Genomic DNA, 13069 nt, shown 5'->3' with positions numbered 1-13069 from the left:
TTTTTTCTATTTTTTAACACAAAAGGTTCTCAATATATTTGATTATATGCATGCATAAGTTTTTCAATTTAAACTTATATTTTTTTTATGTATAAATAGACCTCTAGTAAGAAAACAACTAAAACAAAAAGATGATTCATTGTAGCTTCCCTCGTGTTTTCTTATTTACCAATATAGTGTGGTGATATTTTTTTGTCTTTCATATGAAAAATTGTTTGCCTTTAACTAGAGGCATTTTTGTATATGCATGTGGTTCATTATGGATTATGGATTTGTTTGGAGATATTTTTATGTATGCAATATATTTATGAAAAGTAAAGGAATCCAAATGCCTGTAGGATAAAAAAAAATAACACTATAAGGTAATGGTGTTGTTGTTGTTTTTTTCTTTTTTAGCATATTAGAAAACTATATATGTGATCTTAAGAACAAAAAAATTAAGTCGTTGAAACAAAAATATTGATATCTTTTTATATTGGTTTTTTTTTGTAATTATTGATTTGATTAAGGGTAATAACATGATTTACTATTTAATTTTTAATTTTTAAATGCAAAAAGTTATTGGCGCGTAGGAGATGCAATGCACTTTAGCTAGTGCGTGTGGCATCTTCCAGTTGTAGAAAATGAGCTTCCACTTTCTCATTTGACTATCCTTCGTGTTATTTTCATTTATTGGTGGCTTCTATTTGCTAAAGATGGTTGGTTTGTCATTGATGACTTTTTTCTTTCACTCTCCTACCCTTAAAAAAAAAATTGGGTCCTTATTGGTGTTGGTGTTTCAAATTCAGTCATTTGAGTTTTGATTTTTTATCTTTGTCATTTTCTATTGTGTTAAAGTTTTATTTGTTCTCAATTTAATTCTTTAATTCAAATTTGTATATATAAGATTTTCAATTAGTTTTTTTTTCATTGCTCTTTTTTTAAAGTTTCTATGATTTTTAATTTTATCTCTCATATCAAGTTTTATGCTTTTGTTTTTTCAATAGGAGCAATACTAATTTTGATGTGGCTCCTTTTCTTCTATTTTTTTTTTGTCTTTTTGTCAAAAAAAAATTATGGTCTTTCATTTTATCCTTTAAATCAAATTTATGTTTTTTGTTATTTCAACAACAACAACAATAATAATGGTACATCATTTTAAATTATAATTTAGGACAATAAATTCTAAGAAATTCTAAATTACATTCTAATAAATTCTAAACGAATATAAATTTGAATTTTATTCAAATGAAATGGAATAAAATCCAATATATAAAATATATTATTTAAATTAAATGTTTTATATCAATTTAAATGTATTAGATGTAGTATATTAATCAAATATAATTGGTAACTAAATGTAGAATATATGTCATAGCTATTCACATATAGAAGCAATATTAAGACAAAAAAAAAATGGATGCAGTTGAATGGTAAAATTTTATTTTGCCAGGAAACAAATACAACAATCATAGTAATGATAGTAATAGTAGTGGTTATGACAACAATAATAATAACAGTAGTAGTAGTGGTAGTAATAATGATGATGATGATATATATATATATATATATATATATATATATATATTAATAATAGTAGCACTAGTTGTAATAATACCACTAATAATAATAATAGTCCTCAAATCAAGTTTATATTTTTGGTTATTTTAACAACAATAGTAATAGTAACAATAACAATAATAACAATAATTATAGTAATGCTACTAATAATATTACTAACAATGGTATTGTTGTTGCTGCTATTACTATTACTATCATTAATAATAGTGATAATCGAAGTAGTAATAGTGATGATAATAATAATAAATATATTACTAATAATAATAGTGACGGCGATGACCATGGTCATGTGACAATGATAATGATAATGATGATGATGATGATGATGATAATGACAATACAACAATAATGTTGATATTAATAGTGACAATAATAAAAAAAATTGATAAAAAAACAACTAAAAATGATGATGATACCAATAATAATAATAAAAAACTGATAAAAAACAACTAAAAAGGAAAGAGGTTTCCTGTAGCTTTAAAAATAATTAACTATTCATTATAATGGTCAAGTGATGTCGATGACCTTAAAAAAATAGTCTACTCAGAGCCACGAGTGTTTTTATAATTTCACATTGTTTGCTTATTATTATAGATTTGGTTAGGGGTATTTTTGTTCATTCAATATTTTTAATAACAATAAAATAACAAAAATTCCTTATAGAATAAAAGAATTATCATAGCAGAGATAATGGTATTTTAGTATTTTTATTTTTTTAATAAATAATCAAATTAAACATGAGCCCTTGAATCCAAGAAATGTAGGTAGCTAGAGTAAAGAGTGTTAGGGTCATTTAACCTAGGTTTTTTTAGTTGTTAATTGTATGTTTGATTGAGGGTTATAATGTGATTTAATAATTCAATAATATTTTTAAATTTGAAGAAAATGCTGGGATTTTGGGCTCGGGTGGCCAAAAATAGGCTTCCGCCTTATAATTTGATTCATCATTGTCTCCTCTTTTATTATGGATAACGTGCATTGTTAAAAAATAATCAACATTGCCTTAGCCTTAATTAGTATTGTTAAACAGTTATCATGATTTTTTTATGTATTTTTTAACCTCATTTCAGTACTTAAACATTATTTTTGTATAAAAAAGTAATTTGGCCTAACAACAAAATTCGTATATCAAGGCCAATAAAAAACACTAAAAGATATGGGGTTTTCATTGTAGTAATCTAGAATGAAACCCCTACCTTGCTCCCTATTTACACAAAACAAGAGGCAAGGTATTATGGTCTTTATATAGGGACACCTATGTTTTTCTTAGGCGCCGTTTGAGAATGCAACCTAAATAGTGTTTCACATAATTATTTTACTTAATTTTTTTTATTTTTAAATCGTTTTGATGTGCTAATGTTTAAAATAATTTTTTAAAATTTAAAAATTATTATTTTAATGTTTTTCCATGAGAAACAACACTTTAAAAAACAATTGATACTATATATTCATATACCTCATTAGAACAATATAATTAGAAAAGTAACCTTATAAAAAGAAAGAAAAAAAAATAGAAACTTTATGTTCAAGGGGTTTATAGTGATTTTGTTGTTTCGTTGCACAACTAAATAACGAAAATATCCCTAAAATAAAAAAAATAAAATTGTCTTACAAGGTTTTTACATCAATTTTTTGTTATTTTTAAGAGAAATTAGGAGTATATTTATATTTTAATAATATAAAATATTTTAAAAAAATTGTTGCCACATACAATTAGAGGTTTTTCTATATTTTAATAATATAAAATATAGTATGTGCGGTACATATAGGCAATGAATGGTTGCATCATTATCGGTGACAGTTTTTCTTCCTTTTTTTTTGTCTTTTTCCTCTCTTCTCACCCTAAAATGTACACCTTGGTCTTTTTTGGTTTTGGTATTTAAAATCTAGTCTTTATTTTCTTCATTTTTTATTTTTGTTTTTGGCTTTTCTATTAAATTTTTGTTTGTTTTCAATATAGTCCTTTAATTACAATTTCTCATATGTTATGTCTTCTAATTTGACCCTTTTGTTTTTCATTTTTTTATTAACTTTTCTATTCTTATTTTTTTCAATTTCAACATTCAATCAAAGTTCATGCTGCATTTTTTTTTTAATTTGATCATTATTTTTTTATTTTCTCCTTGTGTTAAAGTCATTTTACTTTCAATTCAACCTTTCAATAAAAATAATTTGGTTGCCCTTTAATTTTTATTTTAATTGTAGCCTCATTATTTTAATTGCAATTTTTTATTTTATATCTTTTCATGTAATTTTTTTCCTATATAATTTTTTAGTGTTTAATTTGTTAATGATTAGGCTTTTCAAGTTTTTTATTCATGGTGCTTCTAATATAATGTTCCAAGTCATATGTTTGAAAGTTAATTCGGATCAATTTTTTTTGTCTCATTTTATTTTTAATTTCATTAGTTAACATTATTTGTTTTTTAAATATTGGGGCTATAACCCAAGTTGTCTAGCTTTTTTTTACATGTATTTTTTAAAATATTTTTTAATTTATGCTTCAATTAATTTTTATTCTCCATGACTTTATTTTATTTTTCGCTTATTTAACCTCTTTTAATAGAGGTTTTATCTTAGTTATTTTTATGTTTTTTTAAATATTATTATTGTTCATCTATAAAAAACTTTTATCTTTTATTTAGATTAATTTAAAAAAAATAAAAAATATTTATAATATGTGCAAATTTATGTAAATGTTTTTTTTTCTCCTGTCTTATTCAATCAATTTCATGTGCTTATTTGTTTATATTATCATTTGATTGAATAAAAAATTTATTTTGATAAATAAATTCAGCAAATATAATTGAGTAAACATTCAATATTACGAGATCAATTATTTCAATTTATATTTTTCTATCAAGTTTTTTTAGTTTTGTTTTCGGTTAATATTAATGGCTTTTTATTTTCTCATTTATTCAAGTAGATGGTTCATGGTTTATTTTGTCAAATGCTTGTTTAGGCCTGTGGATTTATTGGAATAAAAAAAATTACTTTTCCTGTAATTTTAAATTTAAATCATGTAATTGTTAATATAATAATCGCTAAAACTTTATATAATTATTAATTTTAAAATCTATTAAATTAATTAAGATATTCATAAATTAGCTCAAACATCAAGATTAATAAATATTTAGAACCACAATTGTGATGCAAATCACGCCAAGCATGAACTGAGGCCACACCAGTAATAAAGAAATCCATCCGTAATATCCAGGAAAAGTCATGGTGGATGAATTAAGCTTATAAAACCAACAGAGTGGTATGTCCTAGCAGGAGCAGGAGCATATATATATATATATATTTCTCTGTTCAGGAAATTGTATTCTCTTAAAAAATATTTCTTTTTAATTAATTTTATATCAATCTAATTTATTTATTTTTTAAAATTTTAATCTTTAATCTTTAACATTAAATCTATTAGAATTAGTTATGAGTTTATCTCAATCTCATGATCTAAATTATGAGTTTAATAAGTTAATTTGATTTTTTTTATTTATTATATATTTTTCTTTTTAATTTCACCCTCAATAACACAATTCTTTTTAATATCATCTTACAATATTATGTTGTTTCAAAATTATTCTTTATAATTCCTTTTAATTTATTTTTGTAGAGTTATCCTAGTATCATGAATTTATTTTTATTTTTTATTTTTAATCTTTAATATTAGATTCATTATAAATAAAACTTCATAGTTTTATTTTATAAAGTTATTATAATATTAGTTGTGAATTTAATAAGTTATTATAATCTTAGTCGTGAATTTAATAAGTTAGCTTAATTTTTTTCTTGTCCTAGAAGAATCATGTTATGAGAAATAATATTTAACATTATAAAAATAAAATTTACTTTTATTTTTTTAATTTCAACATTTTAACATTAGATCAATTAAAAAAATTATTTTTTTAATTTTTTTATAAAGTTATTTTAGTCATCCAATCTAAATCGAGAATTTAACATACTAGCTAAGTTTATTTTTTTATTTTAACCAAAGAATCATACTACATTATTATGCAAAACATAGTTTTGAAACTTGACCAGGCCCAATAGATCGATTCAGGACTTGAATTAAAAAAATAAAGAAAAAAAAATTCGATGTGACCTCATGGGTTGATCTCCAGTAAAAACCCTGGTTGTAATCCATTAACTTGTTTTTACTAAAATAATATTATTTTAATTTAAAAAAATTAACTTAAACAATCCAATGAACATATCAAAACCTAAAATCTGTACTGGGTATAAAAACTATGTATTGTTCCAAGCCACATCTATATTTTTTGCCTGGATTCTATCTGATCTGGTCTCGAGCCCGATGACACTAGTTTCCTCACTTGAAACTAAAAAATCAAGTTGCAAAACTCCAGATGCAACAACATCAGCTCAATTGCCATATTTGCCATATTTGGTTAAAAAATTGCTAAGCAAAACAAAAAGAAAAAGAAAACCTGTATTAACAATGGAAAACTACAGAATCACTGCTTAATCACAAACAATGAAACAATCTAACTCCGCAATTAAATAGCAATTCAATCACTAGAGAGGACACATTCAGAAATTGCTTTTGATTTGTGGGTCACGGAAATGTGACTTGGTTTCTAATTCTGCTAGAGCGCCTAACTGGAGTGATCACCTCTTCATCTTCAATTCCCTTCAAAACCAAAAAAGAAAGACACACATAAGATAAAAAAAAATTCAAGTTATAGCTATAAATGTACACAACACAAGCATAAATGGACAGTTGGATCTTACATGCTTGCTAATCTTTTCATACGTGGTGAAACTGCCGTAAGAAGGCGAACCCATGGAGCCAACAGAGTAATCCGGCGAAGCCATGAATTCTCTCCTGTAAATGTTCTTCCTAGGCTTCCTCTCACAGCTATGAGCTTCACTTGTACCCCCCTGTCCTTTCTTGCTGTAGGACAAGCTGAAACTGCTCATTTCCGATGGGCATAACTCTCCAACAATGTCTGTATGTTCTGCTGCAACTGGCAATGGGCTATCATCCAGTTTCTTAGTGGCTGGCATTTGATCCACTGCAGATGCAGCATATCGAGTTGTGGGGGTTTGACTTTTCATATAAACGAAGGCTGTTCCAAGTAGACTGAAAACAATCAAGGAAATTCCCACCATTATCTGTGCTGGGCGTGCGTTCACTAATTCTGAACTCCGTAGATTTTCTGTTTCAGAACCTGCAAGTATTTCAAAATTGACCTCTGATGCAGGGGACACAATACCTGCAGTACTAATATCATTTATACCTTGAGATGGCATGGAATTCAAGATTTCTTGTTGAATTTCTGCAGCCTGTGGGATCAGAACAGACTGGTCTTCAAGGACCATGTTACTTTGAAGCTCCAAAACGTTGGCAGCAGTTTCAGCACTTTCTTGGATGACTTCTTGTGCTGACTTACCAGTTTCAGTCACCCCAGATCCGGGGCGCAGATTTGCTACTTCAGACTCGGGAACAGTAAACTCTTCAGAATCCGGAGCACTATCAAAATCCCAATCATTTTTATCTCCTACGACTTCAATGTTCTCCTCAAATGCACTTGGTTGATCTTCTTCATCCGACAGATTAATGTTGACCTCTGCCCCCTTTATGGACTCGGGAGCACTAAACTCTTCAGAATCCGGAGCGCTATTAAAATCCCATTCATTTTTATCTCCTACGAATTCAATGTTCTCGTCAACTGCCCTTGGTTGATCTTCTTCATCCGCTAGATTAATGTTGACCTCTGCCCCCTTTATGGACTCCAAAACTTTCTCTTCATACTTAACTTTCGATCTTAAAATGCTCTGGTCAAATACAAATTGACTATCAACTATGTCATCCTTGAGCAAAACGGTCAAATTAGCATACTGAAAAGGACCCAAAATGTGCACGCCTCTGAAGCAGTTTATCAGATTATGCGTGTAACACAGAGACTGATGTAGCCAAAGCTGGACCTTTTGAGCTAGAACATCAAAAGTTTGCCTGTTATACTCTGAGAATTCAGGTGGGACATATGGCTCGAAAAAGGTGAAGTTATTGAGCACAGAAGTATCCATGACTTGGGATTTAGAAACTGAAACATATAAAAATCCAACAGTCAGGACCGAAAGCAAAGCGATGAACTTTCTTCTTGTATAGAAACGTGATTTAGGCACCCTTTTCTCTTCAGCGTTCTCCACAGAAGTACCAATGGAATTGGGTTCAGATACAAGTAGCTCCTCCTCCTCAACATAAGTACCAATGGAAATGGGCTCGGATGCTAGCAGCAACTCTTCCAACTCCTCTTGTTCTTTCACCTCATCACTTGAAGAAGCATCCGATTCTTTCTCCTCATCAGCCAAAGAAGCATCCGATTCTTTCCGTGAATCATCAGAGTGACTGTCTTCTGCTTCACTAACTTCAGTTTCCGAAGAGCACCCAGATGCAAAGATCTCCTCAAGTGGTTGGCCATCTCTTTCCTTGTTTAGATAAAGCTCAATTCTAGGGTTGGGCCTATAACGAAGAAACTGAGGCCTTGGTGAGAGGTAATTAGTCTTAGGATCATAAGTAGGCACTGATGGATCTGCATCAAGAGGTGCCAAAGCAGGGTTTGGAAATGAAGAAGAAACCCTTGGACTAATCTCAAAACTTGGATCAAGATTAACACAATCCTTCTCCATAGTTAGGTTCTCTGATGACATGTCCAAATCATCTTTAGAACTCGAATCTACCATTAAATCAACATGTTCCTCACTTTTGGAATCCTCATTGTCTCCCAAGTAAGTGACTGTTGAACCAAACGAGACCTCCTTCTTCTGATTCAAACCCTTGTTCGGCTTTGAGTACAAGTCTTCAATCAAATCATCTTTAGAATGCGAATCTACCATTAAATCAACATGTTCCTCACTTTTGGAATCCTCATTGTCACCCAAGTAAGTGACTGTTGAATCAAACGAGACCTCCTTCTTCTGATTCAAACCCTTGCTCGGCTTTGAGTATAAGTCTTCCGTCAAAGGGCTTTTAGTATCAGAAAACGAGATTGAAGTGCGAATTTGCTCATTCCAGTCTGCCAAGATTTTCTTTCTTGGAGATGCATTAATTTTTGAAGCTGCAGAAATTGTTGGAGACATGAAATTCTTTGCACCACCCTTTGCTGGTGAACGTATTCGCACTGATTTCCAATTCTGGTCTTTACCATTTTCTTTGTCCTCGTGACCAGGCAAAGCAACTACTATATTTTCTCTGCTAATGGAGTTTCTTCGAGGATAATCTGCAAAAAAAGAAATTCCTAGGCTGTTAAACACAGAAAGGGATTTTAACAGAACCAATAAAGCAATTCCAAGGCTGCTGAAGACAAAAAGGGAACTGGATTGTAACATTTTGTACTTTATGATTAACTGGATTGTAACATTTTGTACTTTATAATTTTAACAGCAACTATTGGTTTCAAGTACACTTACTTCAGCGTAACATTAACATGAAGCTACAGAGTTCACTCTAAGACACCCAACATATTAGATTGCAAAATTGACGTACGAACAAGTTTCCAGCAACAAAACAAAAACGTTCATAAATGAAATACTTAATTGCTAGACCAGGAATCAACAAGCCATTAAGCCATCATTATGTCAAAACCTCATACAAGCAAGCACCTAATGCAACGATTTTCTATCCTTTCCCTTACTTCCCCACATTTTCTTGTAAACCAATCAAACCATAAACAAACATAAAACCCGACAAGCTATTTTCAAACAAAAATTAGAATAAAAACAGAGCCCAACTCAATTATAGAAAAGATGAAACAAAACCCAATAAAAATATAGTAATCGTTTATTAACCGCCAAAAAGAAAAAAAGAAAAGAAAAGAAATCAAACCTGAAGGAGTATTAACAGGCGTGTTGGGGTTAAAGCCTCCTGCTCCTCTTTGATTGGAAATAATAGAGGGTTTGACAAATGGGCTTCCACTGAAACTCCTTCTCATTGGATTACTAATCTCTGAGTTTCTTGAACCAGGATTGGTTGGTCTGCTTGGTATCGGAGAGCGAGAATCCAACTTCTTGCTTGCAGCCATGGATTCTTTAGCCAAAGTACTGATTACGGGTAAATATTGACTGATTTCTTGAATTGAGTGTCGAAAAGTAATCTGTTTAATGTTATGGATCTGATTTGAGATAGAGATAGAGAGAGAGAGAGAGAGAGAGTTTGTTGAGAGGGAAGGGAGAATGATGGCAACGGCTAGTTTTGGAAATAACTTGGGGGATTTAAATATAGTTGGGGGTTGTTGACCGTTGGAGGAATGGGATTTGAATAGTGAGGGCAAAAAGGCAGAACCGTTAGACTTTAGCGGGATTGTGATTTTTATAGCTTGGATTTGTAGCCGTTAAGAAACGAGGATCTACTTTGCTTGGTTTAATTACTGTATGGAAGCATGGAATATGGATCATGGAAAGTCCATTTTCAATAAGGTAAATACGGGTTTCACTCTGAAATTCGATTTATTTTTTTATTTGCCGGTCTCTCCGATTCCGATTCCGATTCCGATTATAGTTTTAAATTTCAAAATAAAGTTTATATTGGAAGATATAAAAGAAGATTAAATACTTTGAGAAAGTCAATTTGATTTTAAATAACAAAGTATTTTCAAGTTTGTGACTCCTATATCAATATTAAATACATGTTCGTTGGTTTTTAGATATTAGTAGCCTCGACACCTGCATTTCACCGCAGTTAAAATATCAAAATGGTGTAAAAAAATATAAAATAATTAATCTTGGTCAACATAAATTAACATGACAAACTTATAATTATGGTGATTAGAGTCGTGCTAACCTGAAATATCTTGCTAGATTCGTGGTTTAAATAATAAGATTGAAATAATCATACAAAAAAATAAAAAGGATTATAAAGTAATGTTAACTTTTCAAACTTGTAACCCATATCATTAAGCTCAAAGCATCCAATATAGACAAACCATAAAATTTAATTTTCAATCAATTAAATATTAAATGATGAAAATAAAAAAAATTAATTATATAAAAAATTAAAAAAAATAGCAATTAAAAGAATGAGTATCAAAATTTAAAAATAAAATAGATTCTATATTTGATTGATAGGTGAAATTGAAAAGAAAAGTAAAGGAAGAAAAAAATAAAAAGAAATAGGATCAAAATTGACATAAAAATAAAAACAATATTTTGATTGAAGGATAAAATTGAAAAGAATAATGACTTTTATAAAAAGACCAAAAAAAAGTAAAAATAAAAAGAGGATCAAATTAAAAAACATAATACCATTTCTCATGTTGTGCATGATGTTAAATGACAGATCTGTCTTTTAGTTCGAGAGGGTTTTGAACATGTTAGGAATAACCATAAAATTATAAGTTGAACGATTGAGGAGTCATTATCTATTATTATAGTTACCAAGAAACCTGCTGATTTGTAAGAATTTGGATAAGGAGATTAATTGTATATAGAGAAAACGCATCACCCACAATACATCCTATCTACTGTAATCTAATTATTGATTGATTTTTTTTTTAAGTCATGCTTCTATTTATTAGTTTATCTATGATTTAAGACATATTCCTCTCAGTAAGGAGATCTCTGCCTTATCAAGCTAAAACCTAACTATTATAAGGTATGGATTTTAATGTTGTATCTATTTTTATTTTGTATATTTAATACCTGAGAATAAACTTTACAATGTAACTTTATTCCCTCAAATATTAAAGTCTATAATTAATTCTAAATATTTAATTTTTTAAAATTTATTTAATTTAATATCAAGAATATATATTATGTTGTAAAATTCATACCCCAAATATTAATTAAACAAATTAATTTTTGTAGTATTTTTAAAATTTTAGTCAAATACGAATAGATAATTATAAACTTGTTATGATACTCATTGATTGATTTTTGTATTTTTAAAAGCATGATAAAAATGACTTTTTTGTATTTTTTAAATAAAAACAACAAGTATTTTTAATATTAGGTAAATATCTTATACTGTAAGTCTAAAGCCTAGATATTAAATGAAATGGTTGGAAAACAAGCAAGAAACCTACAAATAATTTTAAAATGGTCCTTGGATTGTTTCATAATTTCTGGGCAGTATTTGAGTTTTGTTTGAAAAAGGCACAAAAAAATAAAAAGCATTGCTGGAAAATCAATAGGACATGTTTGTCAAATATGTACTTAACTAAAAAATTAGAGGTTTAAAGAAAATGCTTTAAAATTGTGATTGACAAATATGCCATAAAAACAAAATATTGTTTTTTTAGAAAAAAAAACTCATCCAAACACTGTCTTATTAAAAATAGACTCAACCTAGCTACTCGGTTAAGGCTTCCTAACCGTAAATTTCCTTTTTTAGAGAGAGGGCCAACCTAGTTATATGGGCTGGCCTATGTCCAATTTGGCCAGCAAAATGACCTATAGTAATTAAAAAAAACTTAGCATTTAATCTAACATATTATAGCCAATTGCCTATCTTAGCTTGTGCCCATTCACTATTTATACATTATTAATTATAATTAAAACTTATCAGTGTTTTACTAAAACACGGGCTACTGTGTAATGTAAGTGCTTTTATTATGGACTGCACTAATTAGTCTGGGCATATATGACGTTGTAACCAGAAAACCCTAAGCTCCAGGTTGGAGGCACGCCTCTTCGGGCTGCAGACACCTGATGCTTGGTTGATAAGCCTGGATGCTGGGTAGGCCACGTCCACTAACCGTGCCCCAGGCTGTAGTAACCTAGCACTCGATCTGTCCTGCCTTGGGCATATAGGCATGGTGCTTGGCAGGCCAAGTGCACGTGTGGGGCTTGGGTTAACTGCTAGTGTGCTGGGTAGATTAAGTGCACACGTGGCACTTTGGTTAATGTCTTTATGAGAAATATTATTATTTAAAATTTATCAATTATTTTATTAATAATATTAAATATAATAAAAATAATAAGTGATAATATTTTTAATATTCATACTATTAATTATAATAAAAGTAATAATACTTATAACATAAATAATACTATTTTTTATATAAAAATTTAGAATTATAATAAAAATGATGATTATAACACAAATAATAATATTTTTTATCTCAATACCTTGAGTTATAATAAAAATAATAATATGTATAACACAAATAATGATATTTTTATATGAACACTTTGAATTATAAGATAAATAATAATATTTAAGACACATGTTATTATATTAGAAAAACCAGCATGCGGTTGGGCGGGGACATGTCGAGGTCCAACATGAAGGTGGACGTGGTGGAGTCTCGCCCAACATAGAGTTTGGTGTGGACGCAGTAAGTCCAACATGGAGTTGGCCGCGGTCGCGTCTATACCCAACGTGGGGTTGGACGTGAAAATGTCCAGGCCCAATATAAAGGTGGTCGCGATGGCATCTAGATCCAACCTGGAGGTGTTAATATTAAAAATATTATTATTTGTGTTATAAATATTACTATTTCTATTATAGTTCAAAGCATTAATATAAAAAATATTATTATTTACGGTA

At 29.3% G+C, this 13069-nt stretch overlaps 1 protein-coding gene across 2 annotated transcripts; it reads right to left on the bottom strand.

Annotated features, from left to right (window-relative positions):
* Nucleotides 1–5928: 5928 nt before the first annotated feature.
* On the bottom strand, nucleotides 5929–10253 carry LOC105119361 (uncharacterized). Of its 2 annotated transcripts, XM_011017489.1 has the most exons (4): nucleotides 9410–10253; nucleotides 8419–8804; nucleotides 6313–8265; nucleotides 5929–6211 (listed from the first exon to the last, which is right to left on the bottom strand). In XM_011017489.1, exons 1-4 carry the CDS (start codon nucleotides 9603–9605, stop codon nucleotides 6137–6139), a joined length of 2610 nt encoding a protein of 869 aa, XP_011015791.1. In that variant the 5' UTR covers nucleotides 9606–10253; the 3' UTR covers nucleotides 5929–6136. The 2 variants fall into 2 exon arrangements, with proteins under 2 accessions (XP_011015791.1, XP_011015790.1); XM_011017488.1 differs by having other exon boundaries at nucleotides 6313–8804.
* Nucleotides 10254–13069: the final 2816 nt, after the last annotated feature.

The sequence above is a fragment of the Populus euphratica genome, unplaced genomic scaffold (genome assembly GCF_000495115.2).
Source record: "Populus euphratica unplaced genomic scaffold, PopEup_1.0 scaffold2809.1, whole genome shotgun sequence".
In the NCBI taxonomy this organism is placed as follows: Eukaryota; Viridiplantae; Streptophyta; class Magnoliopsida; order Malpighiales; family Salicaceae; genus Populus; species Populus euphratica.
This window is presented reverse-complemented; position numbering and strand designations above follow the sequence as displayed.

What these genes read in the sequence shown, in the direction of transcription:
- LOC105119361 (XM_011017488.1), bottom strand. Translation starts at nt 9,605, where the DNA reads ATGGCTGCAAGCAAGAAGTTGGATTCTCGCTCTCCGATACCAAGCAGA. An exon ending in GCCTGTTAATACTCCTTCAG is followed by an intron (nt 8,805 to 9,409) that starts GTTTGATTTCTT and finishes CTTTTTTTGCAG; the next exon opens with ATTATCCTCGAAGAAACTCC. An exon ending in ATGAAAAGATTAGCAAGCAT is followed by an intron (nt 6,212 to 6,312) that starts GTAAGATCCAAC and finishes TTGGTTTTGAAG; the next exon opens with GGAATTGAAGATGAAGAGGT.